Genomic DNA, 23,321 nt, shown 5'->3' on the forward strand with positions numbered 1-23,321 from the left:
ATTTTTGAGACAAAAGACAGAGGGGGAAAACACCTCTGCTTGCTTGGTATAGGCTGACAATGTCTCTCCTCCTTCCCTGAAGGGGCACATTTAGGTGGGCTTTGTACCTCTCAGTTGCATTGGAGCAGACCCAGGAGTATTTATTCACACACATATGAATACTTATTTATGTTTGGGAATATTTATTATTATAGCTGAATATATATATATATATATATATATATATATATATATATATATATATATATATATATATATATATACATTTATTAGTATACACGAGTATTAACATATAGGTGTTTACAGTGCTAGGAGATCTCTGTTACTGTTACCTTCTGTCATGACACATATTAACACTCTGTGGTTAGTGCATTGCTCACTGGTGATCCTGAACCCGCCACCTGGTACTTCAATGAGCTGTACTATTGATGAATCTGGATACTGAACACAACCTGACATAGCGCTGAATTAATCAGGAATCAAGCCCAGTGGCACCCAGCCCTCTTGATCTCTGAAGTCCAGCTGGAACCCCAGGGGGTTCGTTATTTGCCAAATTTCTGTAGCCTTAATGCAACAGAGGCTGCCACACATATGCAAGGTAATTTCAGTTAGACTTCTGTTTGTTGTCTGAGAAATCAGGAAGTCACAAGATCAGTAGCTTAAATATGGAGACTCAAGCTTGTGTGCTTCCTTTTTCTTTTATATCTATTTATTACAATGGGAAGAGCTCCAGTTCTTCAGCTCTTAAGCTTTACAATTAGTCAAGGAGTGTAAGAGGTAATACGAGAAAGACTGATCTGAGGAAAAGAGTACTAAAATGTTTATTTTTCAAGGATATTACATTTCAATGTGTTAAATATCAAGTAGTCTCTTAGTTGCTTTGTTCAGGATTAAATCAGAAAATAGAAAATGGTGATATCAGCAAGCATACTCAAGGAAACCTGTTTTGTCAAGTCAGCTGAAATTTTTGTGATGTCTCATTCCAGAGTGCTAACACTTTCTCCTTCATTACTTGTGAAGTATTACTTTTTCAGTCAACAATGTGTTTTCAGTGTATCTAGAGAAAATTAAGGGTATAGTAATTTCACTGTTTGTTATTTATAGATAACAGTATGAATGGATACAAATTTCTAATTACAGTATTTGAAGACTTTGAAGAATGTTTTTTTACCCAGTATTGTAGTTCAAAGGTTGCAAACTTACTTAATGCAAGTCAGTAGAAAAGGCCTAGAGCCTAATGAACTGAGGTACATTAGGTGGCTAAATAGGTGGATATATTTCGTGATTTTTGCATTTCATTGTCAAACAATAAGGAGTAGTTTAGTTACTTGAAGAAATGTTTTAACTTACTCTGTCTGCGCAAAGTCCTGTGTCTTGCTGGATCTTCATCCAGAGCTAGACTCAACAAGATACCTATTACTTACTCTATGCTGTGCATATGCAACTCTTATTCCTTGTTACTAAGAATTGTTAGTGGTATCTGGTCTAAGAACTGGGAGACCATCCCAAGATGGACCTGATGTTACTGAACAACATTACCTTGGCTAAACAATGGCCAAAAAGAGGAATAACAGGATGAATTGCAAGAGAGCAATTATAGTAACAGTGACTTGGGTGTGCAGGAATGATGTTAGAAAAAACAAAGCTCTTTCAGAAGCATATGCGTTTCATTTTCTGATTCCATTTCTGGTCAATTTTTCTTTCAAAAAACACTGACTGCAGTAAAAACATTTTATCCAAGAACACTGGCTTGGAAAAAAAACCCACACAAATGGAATCTGTAATTAAAATCAGTGTTTGTTTATTACTGTTCACAAATAGCTACTATAAAACAGTTCTTACACCAAACTCCACTTGCACAAAATTATTGTATTATGCTCCTCAGGAGTCTGTGGTAATAATTATTTGCTCTTACTCTTTGCAAGCGTGGGAAGTATGTTGTGTAATTATTCACATGTAATTACTTATGCATGTATTTTAAAGGAATGATTAAGGGAGTTTACATTGATGTATTGTTTTATTACTAGTTTTTGTTGTTCTGGATCTGGATATGATGGATTTTAACTTGACTACCATGGCTTCTTTGGCACTTGCATAACTGGTTGCATGAAGTAGCAGCAGATGGGGAATCCTTAATAGTGTGTATCTCATTCAGCTGTATTTTGGAGAAGAGGAAGTAAAGCACCACTGAGCTGCAGCTAGTTCAAACATGTAAGATTACATAGGGATGCCTACATGAAGGTTCCTTTTAGAAGTGTCAGAGTTCACTGTTCATATTTAAAATCAATCATATTTAAAATCTATTTAAAAGAGATTGATAGATTTAAAATACAGCTCTCCTTCTCCAATTTGTTTGTCATGTGGCTGAAAATGTCATCCTGGTAATAAGCTGTACTTTGAATACTGGAAATTCTAAGAAAATAAAAATACATGTTGGTATTTTACATATGCGGAAGAACAAAACATAAGGTTTGGGAAGTTATCTGAAGAAGAGGAATGGCAAGAGTAAACCAGGAATTCCTTTAATGGAATAAATTTGTTAGCTCAAACTGCTGTCAGTTGTGCTTTCAGATACTGAAGGATTGCTTTACTCTAAATATTAAAACTTGTTGAATTTTGCTCTTGTGAAAATACATTAAGATTATTATTATAATATCTTAGAAATTAGTCTTTGGAGTGTGTGAGAGTAAGTATCTGAATGGCACAATGTTGGTACCTGACAAAGACTGTAGCTAAACCATATGTGTATTATGTATATGCATATCTGCATGTGTCTCATATTGATGATTAAAGATGTTTAATCTGCAGTAATTCTGTTGTAATAATTTTTTTATAGGTGATGTGCTGTTGAAGTGTTTTTAAAATATTTTATTTCAGCATTCTCGGTATTATTAAGGGAACATCTGTTTATTATCTGAAGACTTGAGAAAATGCAACAAGATTTAGAATAGTAAAATGGTTCGTTTGCTTAATACCAGTAGTAATACTGTGGGTACAGATGGGAGAAGTTCTGGAGATGAGTTCCATTTCTTACAGTCATAACATTCTGGCTGACTCTGGTGGCAATCTAGTGTCATGGTTTGACACTATACCAGTGCCCCCATGAAAATGCGTTCTCCCTAGTGTCTGCTGAGACGTGACCAGGAATGAGCAAAGCAGGCCTCCACTTAGAAATAAAGAAAAGAAAACTTTATTAACTAAACTACAACTCTAAGTAAAAAGAAACACACAGGGAAAATGGAAACCTTCCAAAACATTTCCTCCTCCCCCCACCAAATTCCAATACATCCATCCCCCAGATTTCAACTCTCAGTCCATCACCATCCTTTAGATAATCAATTTTCAATTCATCAAGAGGAGGAGTTTATCTTGTGCCATAGGCTTCCCCAGGAAACACTGTTGAAACCTCGTGGGCTTCCATGTCACTCGTGGCACCGCCTGGAGAACATCTGCCATCGTGACCTCTTCCTTCCATGCCCAGTACTCTCACCACTGCACATGGACCAGAGCTGCTTCTAGGGTTGTCCTTTTAAGGATGCTTTGTCCCATTCCAAAAAGAGCACAGTCTCACCTTTGGGACACCTTTCCCCCCAAATTTCACCCCCCTGGGGCCGAGGGGTGTCAACACTGAACCCTTTTGGCTCTGAACCATTGCCTCCCCCTGGATGCAGTCTCTGTGTCACAGGAAACATGGTTCTGTCCATGGCTATAACAAGAAAAGTCCAGCTAAGGCCACTCCATCATCTCTTCCCACCTAAGATTCTTCTCTACTCTTCCGCCATCTTTCACTTACCCAGACCTTCACACTTGCACATTTCCTTCTTCCATTTCATCTCTATCTCTCTTCTAGGAAAGGTTAATGTTCTGCAAAGTTTTCATTGTCCAAAAAAGGGTTAAAATCTTGGGCTCTGCCTGCCCAAAACTCCCACAGCGGCCGACACCTTCTCGCTGCACCCCTTCCGGCTCCTTCTCAGCTGTGCTGCCAGCACATGTTATCAAGTTCCAAGGTAGCAGGCACAGGCTGTACCTCTCTCTCTCGGGTAGGGGCTGCCCGATGCCTCCTGGTGCTTCTCCCACCCTTCCATGCCGGGGCCTCTTCACCTCCCATGTCTGTCCAAGGCCCGGCCTACCTCACCCGGCCGCATGGCTGCCCAGCAGCAGCAGCTGGACCAGGGAGAGATCCGAACTCTCTCCTCACTGGAACCCAAGAGAGCTTCCCCTGGGAGTGCTCTGCTTTTAACCCCTGTGTTCTCAGAGGTGTATCCAATGTCCCCAGTGGTCACACCAGGTGCCAATATTCCAGTCTGAGCACCTATTGGTGTGACCACAGCATATCCCAGAAAACTTACTTCCTCTCAAACCATGACATCTAGTTAGATTTTTTTTGCATCTGTCCTTGAGTCTTTAATGATTAAAAAAAATCTTGCAGGACAGAAAGGTAGAAGCTAAATAATAATTCCAGGTTGGAGGCTCAGGAAGGTCTGTAAACTCTTTGGTTTTGAGCTAGTATTTTAATACTGTGTGTGCTTATCATAACCATAAAGAACAGTGGGTGAAACAAGAGAAAAGGACAGTGGAAGAGATCAGGAAAATTTTTGGATTTGAAGGGAAAAAAAAGTTAGTATTGCTTTTTAAAATGACATATAATTTATATTTATACTAGATTTTAATGAAGGAAGAACAATAAAATACTAGAAGTGCAAATAAAAGTATTTATGACTGCATACTACTTGAACTTGCAAGTAGTTATTATCGTTGATTGTTTTACTGATAACAAAGTTAAGCAGTAGCACAGTAAGTTGTCAGATTAATTTTTTTCTTAATAATTGGTGTTTTATAAAATGAGCATAAACTCATTATTGAATTTTCCTTTTAGATAAATGAATTGGTGGATGCCCGTGATATCAACATTGGAGCCTGGTTTGAAGCTCATATAGAAAATGTTACCCGAGCAACAAAGGGACATAAGAATGGTAAACCTCAAGGGAAGAGTGGTAGCACTTACAAAAGGACTAATGGAAACTTAAATCAAGATCATTCTAGAGAAAATGCAAATAGTTTGGACAGTACACCTTCCACATCTTATTCAGACTGTATGGACACTGATGAAGAAGCTATTTATCATATCAAGTACGATGAGTAAGTGCTCCCGATACTATTTTGAGGACATCACATGTTATTTTTTTTGTATAAACCGAGAATTTCTTGAAGAAGCTTGGAATCAAAGAAAGCAAGTTCAATATTGCAACCAAGAAAAGAAAAAGTAAAAAAATTTATAACGCTTTTCAGTTGGATATAACAAATCCATTGGCAGCAATGATGTCTTTCATGCCTAAATATTTGTGAAGTATTAGTATCCTCTCCTTATAAGAATATCTTTCTATATAAGACTATGCATCCTTTCTACATAAGAAAAAGAACTAAATAACCAAATTTTTACAGTTGGTTTTTTCAAGTAAGGTTTTTAAAAAATTTAAAAAAAAATATTTCTGGTGTATATGGAATTCCTCTAAATAGAGCTGAAGGAGAGCTCCCATTGAAGCAAATTTGTGTTACTTAATTTGGATTTATTTTATTCCAAATAGAGTAATGGTGCACAAAATTTTGGATCTGCGCTTATAGTAGAGATTTGTTATTGAGAACTTCGTGACTGAGGGCTTGAAATTAATCCTGAACTGGAGGAAGAGGGCATTAAGGGTAGAGTTCTTTCAAGTTACTTTAGGGGGTTTTTTGTCCCTTGAGTATTTTAAATTTCTGATACTGAGATTAGTAAAAATACTGTAGTCTGTGAATTATAAGGTTGAGGTAGAAGGATGCAGAGTGTATTAAATATTAACTAAATGTAGATTTCCACAACACTTTTCTACAGTAACTATTTCTACTCTAGAGGTTTTAGTACATTACTGCATCTGAATTACAGAGAGGACTTTTTGTTTCTTGTACATAATAGATACAATTTAATGCACTTTTTGGACTCTGTGCTATGTTTGGATTCCATATCTGCGACTCTAAGCATTTTACTTAAAATGTTAGAGAGTTAAAAATTTGAAAATTATGTAGTCAACTATTATGATCAAAACAAAAAATATTTTTCTGTGCAATTACTGTCCTTGGTGGTGTGATTTCAAAGACTTGTCTTTAATATTATCTGATTTTACATTACTGTGGATATCTGTAAGTTAGCAATTGGCGTACATTTCTGAGAAAGTGTTTGTAGCTATTGCTGTGAAATTATGGTGATTTTTTTTTAGATGTATTATATTTTTAAGAGTTGGAATTACAGAAGTAGAAAAAGTTTCACAACAGTTCTGATTTTTCTTTGGTACAGTCTTACTAAACTAAGAGATTGACCTCTATTTATGTGTACTTGCCTTTCAGCAAGTGAAGACAGTCTTTTTACTCCTACAAGGTGCTTATGTGTAGCAGCTCTATACACTTAGTCAACAAAATTAGGTAAAGCACAGAAGCATAATGTGGCAAGATGGTCACAGTTAAACTGATAAGTCTTATGATATTGGAAGTTAGAGCTTTCGGAAAGAAACATTATTGGAAGGTGCAACTTGTAAATTTATGAGTGAAAGTTCTTGATAGATGTTCCTGATACAATTATTTTGGGGGCTCACTTTTTTTCTTTTAGCATTACCCAACATGCACATTCCTATTGTAACTACATTTGTACTTCTACCACTTTGTTTTCATACATTAGTGTTTACGTCTGATGTCTGTAGACAACACTTTTATTCTGCCACCTCTTTGCTTGATGTGGATAAGTAGGAAGATCATGGTGTGCTTTGACACACAGCTGTTCTCTGCTACAGAAACATATTAATTTATCTCTTCACTCCTGTTCTTCATGCATCATATCTTACTGTGAGTACTGTGCCCTACACAGTTACTTGTGTGTGGCTGTTTTGTTTTTCAGGTTTGGATTAAGCATTTTGCTGCCAGATGTACTTGGCATTTTCTAGTCTGTCCTTGTGGTGCTGTTTTGGAGAAGCTTTTGTCTTTTTTATCTCTGACAGATGGTGGTTCTCATGGGTGACATAGTTTTAGCTCCATCTTTCCTACAACAGGTGTTCTTACATGACACAAACATGACACACTCTCCTTTATAGATAGAGTAAAAATATAGAGTAAAAATTACTTACAAATTAAAGACATAAACCTGATGCCAGTAAAGCCATCAAAATTACTTTAATACATTGGAAGAACTGTATGTCAGAGATGGGCACAAATGCACAACTTCTCAAATCATAACTGATGCTTTTCCAATTTGAAAAAAAACCAATCACCACAAAGTTTACAGTTGATAGGATTACAGGGATAGGTCAGGTCACCTGTAATGCATTGAATTGGTCTACTCTAACCCCTAGACCAGTACATTCTCCTATAGCAGTGTTTCTTAAGGGGTGAAGCAGGACTTGTCCTTTTCTTAAGTGAGAAAGCTGGCTTTAGCACCTGGTGCTGCTAGACTTACGTAAGTCCTGTACAAAACCTAGATGCTTTAATATGCAATTTTAGATTTCATAAAAGTGTTCCTCCTCAGAGGGGTTCAGTGTTCATTTGTTCCTCTTTCTGTTTCTTGTTTAAGTAGTGTAGTTAGAGTGAATGTGAAAGGAAAAAAAATGTGAGAGCTCTTTTTGCAAAGAGTATAGTTAAGAGAAATTGCCCTTTCTGGGCAAGAATTAATTATAGTAATCTCAAAGGGGTAACCTTCTGATTAAACAGAGCTTTCCTTCCAGCTGTGACTGCTGCAGATAGGAGATACTACACATTCCTCAGTGATTTTGTAGATAACAGCACTGGTGAGTTGTTTCTGTAGTAGATTTCTCCCACCACTTCCACCACCATGCCCCACCCCAGCTATGTGTCTAGTATTTAACTAAATTGCTGCAATAGTTATAAGGTCCACTTATTTCTGCAGAGAGAAAACCTTGGGCCATTGGTAGGAAAAGAACTCGGTTTCAAATTGCACTTATCAAGAATTTTGACTCCAGTTCAAAGATTTATACTTGTTTGAGAGCCCTAATTTCACCAGTGAGCAAGACACCAAAATACCAGTTTTATTACCAATGCTGACCTTCAGGCAGTATCAGATTTCTTGACATCCCTTTCTGGCTATGTAACTTCTGCATGGCAGTCCATCTTCTGCTTTCAATTTCTGAATGCAGGTTTTTCCCTGATGTCAGCAGTTTGAAGGTGTGTTCCTGTTTTTGTCAGTGTTTCTTCCTCCCCTTAGACTTTATTCCCTGTATTTCCATTTCACGTTTGCATTTGTGGGTATCACAAGGAGCCATTAAACACTTTGAAGTCAAGGATGTGCTATCAGGGTTCGTACAAAACTATCATACATTTCTTTCTTCTGCTCCCAGCAACTGACTTTAAATACAGAAGAAATTAACCTGTCTTGAACATAAAAAAACTGAATGCTGATTTAAAAGGACTTGTGAGGAAGCCAGCACATGCTAAGGTCCTAAAATTAACTGAGATAACTGTAGGTGATCTCCCCCACATTCTTAAGCTTGCTTAAGAATCACTTCCAAATCAGAAACAGGACATTTCAGTAGCAGAGTAGCACCATAAGGACGTGCCTACAATGCTGTGTTATATCAGCATTTGCCCATTCCTCTTACCTTATTGTGTTTCATATTTGTTACTGGTGTAGCACTGGTTATCGTGTACTTAGTTTCAGGGAGAAAGTTCTCATTCTGCAAGTATTGGCTTCTTGATCATTAGCTCCCCAAAGCAGCAGGAAGACTTAGGGTTTACCCTAAGTATTTGGATTGCAATCAAGTAATGTCTTGTCCTTTCTTTTCTTGTTTCAGTCATTTGTAATAAAGTCTTTCCATTTAAGAAGGCCCTCAGCAGAAGCCACAGGGAGGCTGGATGTTTCTGCACATGAAAAATTTCAGTATGCCAACTTACATGCAAGTACAAATTAAGTATGACTCAAGTGTAGGTAACTTCTTACAAGGCCATTGTTCTGGCTGATGATATTCCCCTCAGGTTTTATAACAATCAGAGAATTTTATTTTAAACCATGAGGTAATATCTGCGTCATATGCCATATAAAGTATGCTGCAGTTATTTCTTCTAGGGAACTAATTGCTTCTCTTTACTTCATGCTTAATATAAGCTGTGGAGTAATGCCCTCAGATTTGAAAGATGTACACACACGCACATATTAATAAAATTAGGATTTCACTGTGTTGCCACAGAGGTCAAAAAAGTGTAGTCATCCTGTGTGGCTGTTAAAGCAATATACAAGACACAGTCTTATAGCTGGAGAGCACAGACTATACTGAGGGCAATGAGGAGAAGAGTTCTCCTGGTCAAAAAAACCCACTTTCTACTTGAGTGTAATTCACAGCTGAAGAGATTGTCAAGAGAATAGTAGTATTAAGCTTGCTATTATTTTCTTAAGGAATGGTTTGAAGATTAGACTTGCTTAGTTGGGTCAATTTTCTGAATGTTTTTAATATGAAATTTTCACATACAGGTAGTAGGCTGGGATTTAATCTGAGAATTCACTTAGATCACACTACTGATAAATTGATTTTTGGACACCAAAAGACATTATGGGCTGTTCTCAGATGAAGTAGCCTCTACTTCTTTCTTATACTTTGCTTTCCAGCTGTGTACATCTGATAGTGAAGTTGCATTGAATTTTGTAGTTATGTGACTGTACAATGAAGTGCTCTTGTTTCTTAATATATCTAAAAACTAGGTTTACTAGGTGAATGTTACTGGGTTTTTCATTCATCAGTCGAAGAAATTAATCCTATATCCAGTGGGGCCTCATATAGGAAAGATTCCCTGCTTCTTTGAGAGGTAGCTGCTTTCTGCAGCAAACTGCTCTGTTTTGTCTTCTGTGAAGAAATGTCAAAATACATTCCTTTGCATGCTATGTGTTTCTCAATTAACCCTTGTAAATGTTTAGTTGAGTTATCTGACTTTTTTCTTTATGTACATTTGACACAGAAAAGAGTGCAAATGTGGAGGATACATGCTATGAGATTCCTGACTCTAGTCTGAGACACTGAAGTGAGGAAAGGGAAGGACATGAAGTTAATGACTAGAAACATGACAAAGTTATGGGAGCTATAGACTGTAGTTTTTTTTATAGCACTTATATGCTTTTGTTTATGTTGGAGAGTTTAGAATTTCTGAAGAGAAAGAGGAATGAAAGCTGTATTGTCTGCCAAGTAGAATGTTAAGACAATCTGTTCTTAAGAGTACCACATGTTCTTTCTGACCTTATGTCAGTCACAAAATATATATAATTATATTTATAAGTAGTCTGAGTGACTACTTGGAGCAACTCTCCTAGCAATGTAATTTTGTTTTCCACTTCCTAGTATCAGTGATTAGTTTGTTTACTCATTCAAAATTTTTACCTCATATAGATTATTAGACAATCTTAAAGTAATCAAAGAGCTGATATGCCAGATGTCTTTTTTTCTATATATCCTCACTAGAAAGCATGCCACCAGAATCATTCATACTTGAAAGTATTTTATGGGAGTAGCTACACACCGCTGCTCTTCATTTCCAGAAGTTAGTTCCTTGTAAGGTTATTTGTCCCATTTGCAATGGGTTTCTGACTGCTTGTTCTGTGTTTTATAATGTCTGAGTATTTGTATTGTAGTCCAGGTTTTGGCAACAGGCATTTACTGTAAGACTCTGATTTCTTACATGGTAGGCACCTTGTGCAAACTGAATAGGAAGAAGTTTGAGGAGACAGTCTAGGTGTTTCCTATGGCTCTTTAGAAAGGATTTGGGCAAAGGGACTGAAGCTTTGCTGTCCTAGCAGGTGTTTGAGAGAACAACTAAAATAATAACAAAGTTTTTTTTTTTTGTTTAAAACTGATTCTTGGTTTAAAAAATTGTGTTAACAGTGAGAATAAGATTGAATGTTACCACATTTTAATTTATCTTGAAGTAGCTTTAAGTATTCTCCTTGCATTTCTGAGGAAAGTTTTTTGAAAAAATGCATGTCTTGTGTGCTATCCAGGGTAGTAAACCTGTTTTTCATGATATTCATCTTACTTAAACTTGTAATGCAAAATTATTGTATTAAAAATTGAATGTTCTGTGTATTTCTTACACTTCTGAACTTCTGTTTTGATACTCTTGTTTCAGGCTGTCTTCTTTCAGAGTATCCATGTTGTCCATACAGCGCAGTTGTGTAAGACTAGAAGTTACATTTTTGGAAACTCAGAATTTAAGTAATTGGGAAACTAAGATGGTTCTCTTCAGACTATTGATACAGTTTCTCAGTGTTTAAGGTGCTTAGTTCTGTAATTATTAGTTGCTAGGTAAAGTTATCAAAATCTTGTTTATGTTCCATGAGACTGATTTTTATCTTTATTGATATTCAGTATCTCTTCAAGTCTGTCTTTTGAAATATATTACTTGTTTTTCTTGTAATAACAAATTATCAGACCTACTGTTTTTCTGGAAGTGCACAGCTTGACTACCCCAGTGATTTTTTTTTCCCATTAATAATTGTGGCTTACAGTGTAGTGCTTTTTGTAACACTGTGTTGGCTTTCTCAAACAGTACAGCAAAACTGGGCTGATTATTTCCTCAGTTTAGAAGGGAGTGGGGTGGTAGCAACCTAGTTTTTAACCAGTTCTACCTTCTTAGTCAGATTTACCTCTTCCATGAGTTCATTCCTTTCTGTTCCTTTTTTTGTTTTTGCCCTTCTATTCCATCTTTCCGGGGTTGGGATGACTCATTTCTGAATTTTATGATTGAGAAAATAAATGATACTTCCATTTTATTAGTATTGGAAAATAATTTTTAAAATTGTGCATCTCTACTATCATTCCTCACTGTACTGGTGTGGAGAGTGGTTGGGGAAGACTTTACTTTTGTTTTTATTTTTCCAGTTCTAGTTGTTATAGTAACAGCTGGGAAAAGTGTTAGAGGGTATGTTGCAAGGTCTCAGTAAACTGAGCAGGCTTGGGTTTATTCTGACATGGAACTACTATGTGTCCTAGCATTGTAGCATTTTAGGAACCACTGCCAACCATCTGGCCATAACTAAGAAATACTGGAATTTTTGCTTGATGAATAATTCTTTGCTATGGAGACTGTCTACAAAGATAGGAAATCTCAAGAAGTCCTTGCTATGCTAGTGTTGGAAATGCTACAGGGAAGAATTAAATTAGAGGTAAATAGAGACATCCTATGGGAGATATTCATTAAATTCTTAGGATTATGCTTGCTGCTATAGCTCCTTTTTTCAGTATTAGTTGCCAAATGTCCTAAAAAGATGGAAAACCAAGAAACTGTCCACAGCTGTTTTAAATTTAAAGGTTTAATTTTGCCATATAATCTTCATTTCAACTGTACAAATTTATGCTAGGCTAATTAAAACATTGCTGTGAAAATTTTTGTTTTCTCTTGAGTGTGATCTTAGGATTTTAAAAGTAACTCAATAAATGAGAAAACACTTTCAGCATATGTTCATGTCTCATAGTAGTCATTTATTAAAACTTCCTGGAATGGGCAAGAATTAATTTTCAGGTAATTCTTGAGGTCACAATACCATATTTATTTTCTTTATATTTTGGTTTATCTACATCCATATCTTGTGATGTATGCTAAATATTATTCCTCCATATTTAAGAGATTAGATTTTAAATTAATGTGATTTTTACAAATGGCATGTTAAACTTTAGGAAAATGAATGTGAGATAGTAGCATTTTCTAATGTGACCATCATTTTTTTCTTATTTAAATAAATTGTGGCATTAGACACATTTGAGGGCACAAGTTTACAGTGAAAGTACTCTTTACTTATCAGTATAATAATGAATAGTGGTACTGAGCTTAACATACAGAGTTTAACTCTGCAATTTTTAGCCTAACTCAAAAACTTGTGGCAAGTACTGCTTTTGCTGTTTTGCCTGTGGTATCAGTTGTGGACCAATATGAAGGGTTAAATAGCTAGTAGCATTCATCAGCAACCATGAAAACATTTCTCCTTATGCACAGCAGTAAAAACATTCAATATCTGTAACCCTTTGCAAAAGAAAAGTAAAATGTGGCAAAAGACATCTGGTTTTTTTCTAAAGTTTGTTACTTTGTGTTTTGACCCGCTGATTAGAGTCAGCCTTCCTTTTCTTCCTTTGGAAAACAGTTTCTGTTTATAAAAGGGGATTGGAGGGGAGTGTCTTTTGATAACTGACAGGCAATATTTTTGCTTGGGTTTTTTCATGAATTACTTCCAAGAACAAAGGTGGAGACATTGTTAATTATGACAGTCTTTGAAATTCCACATCAGTACAATAGGAAGGATCTGTTCTGAGTTCTGTAGTGGTGAGAAAGACAACAGGAATCTTAATTTAGGGAAAAACCCTTGTCCAAAGCTCGCCCAGGAAAAACAGAAGCTGAAGACATTTTACTTTCAGAAGAGAATAGATTTTTCAGATCAAGATTAAGTTTTTATGAATGTCAACTCTTGTAAGTCAAATATTTTAATTGTTTTGGAATAGTGACATAGGAACTTCTAAAATGTTTATTTGTTATATTTATGATTCCATATGTATTTCTTATTTGATTATTTCACTGTATACATAAATGGTGTCTGATTTTGATCTATTTCCTCTTGTTTCCTGATGTTTAGGCAATATTTTGGTTTCAGAGTTCAAGTAAACTGAGTATTTGCTATGTTCTACTTGCTGTCTTCTCAACCTTTAGGAAGGGTTTACTGTAAAAACTTTTGGAACTGATTAGTAGGTCAAACATAGCTGTCTTAAGATTTCAGTAGCCTGTTGTACAATAATGTGATGTTATTTAGGCATTCAATAAAGTAGGCACGATCTCTATAGCTGTTTTTTGCTCTTTTCTTATTATATGTAGGTGAGTCAATCATGGTTTTTGTGGATATAACAGTTAAAATATTAATAATTAATATGGTAGAACAATATGGTAATTCTTTTGGTGAAAGTTGGATGGCATAAAGGCAAAACCTGAAATGTTAGCTTTTCAGTATGCACTGAATTTGGAAACAATATGGGAAAAGAACCTTAGGAAATGTGGAGAGTTACATTGTATGAAACTATTGTTTTGATAATGACTTGATCACAGTCTTTGTATGATGTAACTTCTGTTGTGAGGAATTTTATAATTAGGGTTATAAAAATGTTGGTGTAAAAACAGGCTTTGTATTTAACTTTTTAAGTAGTTAGAGATATGTTCTTTTACTTAGCCATTAGTTTATTGGAAGGTACACCCACTCTTAAAATCTTGCCATTCATGCTTCATTAAACAAAACTATCAGTAGTAGCAAACTGCTGTGTTAGTTTCAATAGAAGGCATAAAGCAAGCAAAATGAACTAGTTTAAAATGTGTCCAGTTTCACTGGTGGGCTTTCAGTCAACTGTTCAGGAGTAGACATCCTGATTTCAGGCTATACTCTGTCATTCTCATGCTCTTAATGATAGTTGTTTTAGTACCACTTACTACTAGTACAGCTTACTACTAGTAAGTTGCATAGTGCAATTTTCCCAAGACCTTGAAATATTCTTGTTTACTATAGGGGGAAGCATGTTGTAAAGTGGTAGAGCCAGACTTTTATTAGTAAGAGTAGGATGTTGCCGTTAATATTTAACAATGTGGTTTGATAAAGATGTATTAATTTAATTGTGAGCACTCTTGTTAAAGTGCCAGTAATTTCATGATGAAAATATAATTTCAGATACATCATCCTCAGCATTATTTGTTAAGAAGGGATAATTTTAATAGCACCTGTTTATTTGCAATAGACTAATTTCATTTTCCCTGTTAAATTTGTTCCATGAACTCATGTAGTACTAGCTAAGTGGTGGGAGATTATCTGCCTACACATGGTATGAAAAAGTAACTTCACTTTAGCGTCTTTTAACTTTTTGTTACAGGCTAGCTTTTTTTTTTTTTTTTTTGCAATTAGTATTTTGATCCTGTCTATATTCTGCTATTTTTCCAGCACACATGCAAATACAGGCTCTAGTATCAAGTAATAGTTGCCTTATTCAGAGGAATATAGGAAAACTGTAGTTTTCATGAAAAGTTCTAATGAAAACTACTAACTGTAGTAAAAATGAAAAGCATCTCAAATTTAAAAAGCGTCTCAAATTTCCTTCCTGCATTGGGATTTTAGTTGGAGTGCTGTCAAATAACACTAAATTATTGAGAAGTGCATATACATTTACTGATTTTTTTTTTAAAAACTCATGGAAGCTATTTTTCCCATCTGAGATGAAACAAATTCTTAGTTTGTATTTAGAGGAAAGCCATATTTTTAAAAGGATAATAAGTTGGATTTTATGTTTTTTGTGTGCCCAAAGAACATTTAAAAACTTTTACTTCTGAATAAAGTTGTCTGTGACTTCTTTTTACTGTTGCCATACTCATAATCATTGGTGTTGTTGGTTTTGCTTTTCAAGGTACCCAGAAAATGGCATAATAGAAATGGACGCAGTTAATCTTCGACCCCGAGCAAGAACCATTCTGAAGTGGAGTGAGCTAAAAGTGGGTGATGTGGTGATGGTTAACTACAATGTTGAGACACCAGAAGAAAGAGGATTTTGGTTTGATGCAGAAATTACCTCTTTGAGAGAAATCTCAAGGACTAACAAAGAGGTTCATGCTAAAATTCTGCTGGGGTAAGATTTGCTTGACCAACTCAGAAAATCTCTACATATCATATGAAATGTATTTGGTTTAGTTTTTTTATCTGCTAGTCACCACTAGATTAATTTTAATGTTGTACTTTGATTCCACAGCTGTGTGAATTACAGAATTACAGTGCATGGTTTTTACAAGGTGCAGACTTAACTGTAAGTCAGAATTTTTATTTTTCAGGAGATTGCCAGAGGCAACCATAAAGGTTTTTATGTATTATGTGTGATTCAGATTGGTCAAAGCATGTTCCAGTAATTTTTTAGATAATTGGGAACCCCTAGGTCTCACTGAGTATGGGTCATCTCTGACAGTTGAACAAGTCTGTAAACTGGCTAAATAAATTTTTAAAGAATAAAATATTTATTTAGTATTATAACCTCTGATAAGTAAAGTGTGGAGCTGCTGTTAAGTTTTCATTGTGACTGAGATCACCTGAATATCTTTGCTTTGTTTTACTATTTCATTTTAAAACTTCTGTCCAGTGCTTTAGGAGTAGTGTTTTCTGCAGATATCCTTAAGATATTGATGTCAGTAAGTTGTGTTTTTGCCTTCTTAGGGATGGAACAGATGACCAGTGGATGATTTAATGTTGGCACATCCCACATTTACTCATGAGTGTTACCATTGTTCTGGGAATGTTTTCCTGAGAATGAATTGGACTACTAGCATACCTTGTAGTTTTCTTTACAAGAAAAGAGGATGCTGTATCTCTCTTAGTGTGAGACATGGGAGAGACACACAGAAGTTGCTGTGAATCTGGTCTAATTCAATATTTAGTGTAAAAGTGCAATCTTATCTAGTACTGGGGAATAGCAAAGACATTGGCTCAGTAAAGCATGCAAGTAAATGAAAGTCTGTTTTGGGGATAGGTTTTAATTTTAGAATTATAGTAGTTTCCTAGACACTCTCAGTGCATTATAGTTATCTTTTATTAAGTAGAGCAGGCACATGGACTTGTTTTATAGGCAAAGCAAAAAATCCCCAGACTTGAAATACAAACCTAGAAAAAAAGAGAAAATATTTTGAATTCTTAACTTGAAAGAGAGAAGAGATTAAGAAAGGGAGGACAGGATCAATGAAGAGATGCAGATTTTCATTGTAGTGCATTTAGTGCTAGTGGCATTTGGTGAGTCAGGGATGGGTTTCATGGCCTTCTAAAAATAGAACTGCCCAGAGTACAGTTTACATCAAGTTCAAATGTCTGTTGATAACATTATTTAAAACTGCCTACATGGATTCTTTCAGAGTTTTCCTGAAAGAAAACATCTGTTTAAAATAGGATGATCAAAATATGTTTTTGTCTTGATTTGACAAGACAGATGTCTGCTAAGGAAGGCAGGAACCTCCTCTGAAATGGAAAATGTAAACCCCCTCCCTCTGAATTGCTTTAATTTTGAAATGAAAAGGCTCTCAGGCAAAGATATGGGACTAGGAATAACAGTTCTTTACTAGGAAGACTAAAAATGCAAATGTAATAGTACAAACAAAAAAAACTACTGACAGAGTAAGAATAGAACCTGACACTCAGGTCAGGATGTCGGTAGCAGTCTGATAAAATGGTGGCTGCAGTCCTCCTGCAGTGACAGGTGCGGTTCTGTTGGAGCAGTGATCCTCTAGAAGGATGAAGTTTTCCTCTGAAGGTCCAGTGGTGGTGTCCATGGGCCTGGTCTTCCTCTGGGAATCCAGTGGGGAAGACAGCTATACACCTCTGGAAATCCACCTCTGGGAAAAAGCTGCCTGTGATGTTCCAAATCTCAGATTATATCCAGGTAGGAATGCTTGGCTCTTTCCCCTGGGCAGAGCATCTCCCAGTGGGATGATGCAGTTTTATCAGTCATGCAGTGACACTACATGGCCCATTAACAGAAGATTTCTCCCTGAGGGAGGATTGGTTGTAGAAGAGATAAAGAAAGCTGCCCAATTAACAGAAGATAACTGCCCCACCTCTAACAGATAGGAATAGAATATCCCCCCCATATTTCCAACCTATGACAGTTTTGTATTGGCAAAAGGAAGCACCTGGTGGCTAGTAAAAAATTCTGCTTGGAACTCTATGGGGTAGTCTTTTCTATATCTAAATAAACTGATAGTTATGCTTCAGACTAGAAGATGCTAAATTCAAATACTGTCAGTACTGTGGCTAGTACAATAGGGTTCCCCCTGATACTTACACTCATATTTTCTGAAAGGAGCTGGGAGGAAAACAACACAGTAGACAAATACCTATTCTAAAGTGATTAATTTAAGTCCATTTTTCAGATGGAATCATATTTCAGAGAATATTCTTCCTAATTAAGAACTCTGGTTTCCTATAAATGTTGATAGATTGTATATGCATAATCAACTTGTTGCAGAAAGTAAAGTTAACCAAGCCCTGACATTTCTTAAATTTATCAAAGAATAATTCTGTATCACCTGTACAACCCAACTCATTCCTCTCAATTAGTAGTAAATGAACAAGGCAAGCCTCCTACTGTACATAAATCTGTGTAAGGAGCATGCAAAAGTAATTGCTTGGAATTTCAGGCAAATCGATTTGCAAATTAAAAAATAACCTCAGTGTTTCATTGTTAATGAATATATAAATAATATAAAATATATTAATTTAGTTTTTAATTATAATGCAGTTGTTGTTATTTTAATCTAATAAAATTAATATATTTCTAGTCTATAATATTAATATGTGATTATGAGTTCTTAACATTATGTTAGCATTAACTATTTGTCTCAAATAAAGGTGAAATTTATTTTGAATTTTTTATGATTATCTGTTAATGATTATTTGATTGTATGTGAATGACTAGTTTTTTGTGTACTAGTTAAGAGCAACCTTAGCAGGCAGTAAAGGGAGACATGGGGGAGACTCTAAGGGTGTTAGGATTGCATCAGATATAATAATTGCTTGGAATTTTTTCCTTTGTGTTGTTACATCAATGAGGCTTTGTATAAAACAATTTTGTATGCCATATTTGAAGGTTTTATTTATTGATCTTGCTATTTTTGACAAAGATTTCCTGAAGCTGTTTATATAATCACGGGAAATAACAAAAATATTCTGGTTTTGGTCATGCTATGAAGCTAGTAAAACATATGATGAATACTTTTTTTAGGTGCACCTTTTGACATGTGTATTTGTTTAGTGTTACTGTTACTCATATCTTAGTCATAACCAAAAGGAAAATTCCTGTGCAGTCTGTCATCATTAGCTCGTCTTTTGGAAAATATATATGAAATAGTGAATTTTACCAAATAGAGGATGAGAGAGTGAATAGGGGAGGCAAACATCATTATACAGAATAACTGACCACTTATTTATTAATTTTCATTTTTATAGTATTCACATTGCAGCTGAAATTTGTAATTTTAGGATGTCTAAAACATATAGAACAGGATTTTCTTTGTCTCAGATGCAAATATTAGGGAAATAGCAGTGCTTTGGGCATGGAATAGGGCTTAAGGTTTCTCATGACTCTGTGTGCATACTTGCAGTTCAGGATCTCTGAATGTGAGTTTCTTATTTTGGAGTATCTGTGGTTCCTCTGAATTTATTTTAACTGGCAAGGTGTTCCATCTTTGGTTTTAAATATCCCCTGTTTTTCCCTTTGGGGAGAGTGTTTTATTTCCTAATGACAACACTTGTTTGTAGTCCAGAATAATATGACATGTTGTCTTTGAGGCTAACTGTTCAGAATTTAGCCTTGGAGCCAGTGGATATGTTTAAATTCACCATAGCAAATCAAACCAAAGTAGATCACATGATGCTCTGCATTTGCTCCTTCCCAGAATTGAAGATAGAGACCAAATTAGATCTTAGTTTTTCTCAGTAAACACTTGAAAGTCTGAGGACAAGCAAGGACTCTGTCAATTTCAAGATTCTTTTTTTTGCTTAAGCCTTTGGAGGTGTGTAAGAATGTAGATATAAATTATACAGAGTGAACGTAATTTTCTTCTTTAGGTGAGTGAATGTTTAATGAATTTCATGTCTTCACCTATGCAGCTGTAAAGGAATGTAATAGAATGGTCTTAAATTTTCATGTTCATATTTGTCATCTTTAGTTCTGCAGGGTTTTGTATGAACATCCTTGCTCCCAAAAAGGAATTTTTTTGCAGATTACTTTCTCTTAATTTTTAAATATTTTTGTTGTATTTTTCTTGTAACATTCCAGATCTGCTGTTTGTCTTCCTCTTTCTTTTCATGGTATGCATTCATATTTATCATCCTACTACTCCTTTTATTCTTATCTAGCATGTTTTAGTCTCAGAATGCAATATGATATTTTAAAATTATCTTTATGCTACCTGATACCTGTACAGATTTTATTTTGAACTTCTCCCTTCTTTTGGACAAGATTTTCCATTTATATTTAACTTCTGATTTTTAAAAAAATCATACATATATTTGTTTTTACAGCTTTGCAAAGGCACAGAAATTAAATGCTTTACCGAATAGTGAGGTATTCTGTAATAGTGAGTGAAAGAAGCTGTGCACAGGGTTTTTTTGTTTATAATTTCAAGAATTCCTGTGCCTCTGTCAATTTCTATCTAGTTAAAAAGAAAGTTATTGGTAGTTATACCTTGTTTTGACACTTTGGAAAATAACAGTACCATACTTTCTATCACTTTCAGTATATATTGTGATAATCATCATGTCAGAGTTGTCGTCATGATTTGGTAGATGCCCAATAGTACAGTTCTCACAGTGCTTCTTCTTTAGGTCTGGAATTTTCATTAATGTGGTTTATATGTTACTAATGCTTTCATTATTTTCTACCCAAAGTAACATCCTTGTTCATTTATTTTATTGTATTGTCTTTGACTATTGCTGGTTGATGTGCAGTGACATTGTTTTGATGCTGTGTGAAATAATAACAGTATTTACTTGGACCCATTTGCTCAAATAACTTTCATGCTGTATCAGCAGGTATCCTAGTAATAAGAATTTTAATTGCTGAAGACCTTACCTACCGTTTTTTTGCACAGATGTAAAAGCGTCATATTTCTTCTAGGCAACAAAACTAGTAAAAAGGTGAATTTATATCTCTCGCTTTCCTCTTAAGAGAACACCTCTTGAATCAACAAGACTGTTTCAAATCAAGATAGATTCTGAGTGGCCAAGAAGCCTGCTGGGATTTTTGATGATGAATCTGTAGAGGTGATGCCTAGAACTTTTTAAGCATTTCTTTGTACTGCTTTTACTAGAGTCTATGGCTAGAGATTATTCCCTAAGGCTATGTATCACAAAAAGAGCAATCTCACAACTCATAACAGGAACGACTCTTGCCACCCAGAATGTTTTGCATACTACTTAATTACCTCGTTGGACAAAAGAAATCATGTTAGCTGAAGTGGTGTGTGTGTGTAATTCTCTATTTGAACTTGGAAATGAAGTTTACTGTACATTAAACTGTTCACTTCTAAATTCCAGATTAGATTTTTAACCTTTCTTCAGTTGTGGTTTCAGTTTTGAGGAAAAGTCAAGAATTAAAAGATTCAATGGACCTAAGGACAGAATATTATTAATGAGACTTCTGAGTAGTGTGACATGCCTTTTGTGAATGATTCAGGTGTACAGGACAAATATCCCAGGAGATATTGGGACATCCTGGGTTCTAGAGAAATGTTGTTATTCAGCCTGTATTGTTTCTGTCAAATGTGAAACAGAAGAAAATTATCTGACAGAGAATTACTCATTAAGAGATCATGTATAGAGTGACTCCTGTAACCATTCAGTGTAGGATTTGTCCTCTTTGCAAGATCTTTACGAGATACAGTACCTTGATTCAGCAACTGTGGCATTAAACTCGTGGTGTTGATACAGGCTAGGGATGAACTCATGGGCCTCAGCCTTGCTGAAAAGGACTTGGGGTGCCGATAGATGGAAGGCTGGATGTGACCCAGCCATGGGCACTGCCAGCCCAGAGAGCCACACATGTCCTGGGCTGCATCCAGAGCAGGGTGGGCAGCAGGGCAGGGAGGGAATTCTGCCCCTCTGCTCTGCAGAGACCCCACCTGCAGGGCTGCATCCAGGTGCAGGGGATGGAAAGGACATGGACCAATTGAAGCAAGTCCAGAAGAGGCCAAGATAGTTGAGGGGAATGGAACACCTCTTCTATTAGGAAAGGCTGGGAGTAGGGGAATTGTTCTACCTGGAGAAGAGAAGGCCTCGGTGTGACCTAATTACAACCTTCCAGTACCGGAAGAGAGCCTTCAAAAAAGCCATAGAGACTTTTTACAACAGCATGTAGTGACAGAACAAGGGGCAATGCCTTCAAATTGAAATATTTGGTTTAGGGTAGATATTGGGAAGAAATTTTGTAGTATGAGGGTGGTGAGGCATAGGAACAGGTTGCCCAGGGAAGATGTGGATACCCCATCCCTGTTAGTGTTCAAGGCCAGGTTGGGTGGAGCTCTAAGGAGTCTGGCTTAGTGGAAAGTGTCCCTTGCCAGGGATTGGAGCTAGATGATCTTTAGCTTTCAACCCAGCCATTCTATGATTCTATGAAAGTGTACATTTTAAGAAGTATTTGGCTGACTTATAGATATCCTTTTCTTATTTCTTTTTCCTTTACCTTTGGACAGAAATTTCTATTTTACAAACACTCACTAGTTGTGATGGACATGTTCTACACAGATCATAGCTATTCCTTCACACTCTTTACCTGCATGCTTCATTGTTCTACGTCAAAGAGGACAAATCTTCAGGAGGCTCCCAAGAATAGAAAGGATTTGAAGGATTACTGTTTTAAGATTTGCTTGTCCCTAATTATTTTCTGATATGGAACATATATTTGATCTGCATACTTCCTTTTCTTAAAAAGAGAGCATAACAAGTCCATAACAAGTCCAAGATTTGTCCTTTGTGTCAGTTCCTGCATATTGGCTGATCTTAAGTAGCAGTATGGGGAAACTGATTGTTTCAGGTTGGTTTCCTAAAATGGAGGGAAAGTAAACTAGATACTTGTAATTTGTGTTAAGTCTTTTGGACTGTGAAATACTGTTTTTTAAAATTCAAGGATTTTATTGGCAAACCAAGTCTGCCTTTCAGAGAGAGTCAAAGAGTAAGCCAAATTATTTAAGATCCTTTTAGTCCTGCTGGTGAAAAGGGTAAGACTTTGGAGGGCAAATCATCCCAAGGAAAAGGGTAATTTCCTGGGCATCAAAACCTGGTTAAATGCACAGCTTATGTCAACAAACATTTTACTTTTAATAATATCACTTTGACTTTTGTCCCTGACAACTGCAGAAAGGCAAATCCTGCATCTGTTTTAAAAGAGGGCTAGTCAGCCTTATTTCAGTCTTTGGGAGAAAGGGGACTGTTTTCATGAAGTGCTGGTGAAATTGTGATGATTAGGAATAACCAAGGTGAAAATTTTTTATAAGAGCAAATTGTACCTTACAAAGTCATCTGCCTACTCTGATGGAGCTATTTTCTCTGTAGCCAAGTGTCTTGGTTTGAAAAACAGATGTCTGCTAAGGGAGGGCAGGAGCCTCTCTTGGAATGGAAAATGTAAACCCCTTCACTTCAAATTAGTATAATTTTGAAATTAAGGCGTTCTCAGGCAGAGATACGAGAACAGGAATAACAGTTCTTTACTAGTATGTACGATGGAGCAAAGAGCAGCAGCAGCTCGGCGCTGACAGCAGCA

At 35.9% G+C, this 23,321-nt stretch overlaps 1 protein-coding gene across 2 annotated transcripts in view; it reads left to right on the top strand.

The window, feature by feature from the left end:
• The window catches only part of UHRF2 (ubiquitin like with PHD and ring finger domains 2), an 82,037-nt gene that overhangs the window by 14,779 nt on the left and 43,937 nt on the right, over positions 1-23,321 (top strand). For both annotated transcript variants that reach the window (XM_063180177.1, XM_063180178.1), the window contains exons 3-4: positions 4,877-5,139; positions 15,438-15,656. In XM_063180177.1, the coding sequence (XP_063036247.1) occupies positions 4,877-5,139; positions 15,438-15,656 (482 nt within the window). The remainder of the gene's footprint in view (positions 1-4,876; positions 5,140-15,437; positions 15,657-23,321) is intronic.

Source organism: Melospiza melodia, chromosome Z (genome assembly GCF_035770615.1).
Source record: "Melospiza melodia melodia isolate bMelMel2 chromosome Z, bMelMel2.pri, whole genome shotgun sequence".
Lineage (NCBI taxonomy): Eukaryota > Metazoa > Chordata > Aves > Passeriformes > Passerellidae > Melospiza > Melospiza melodia.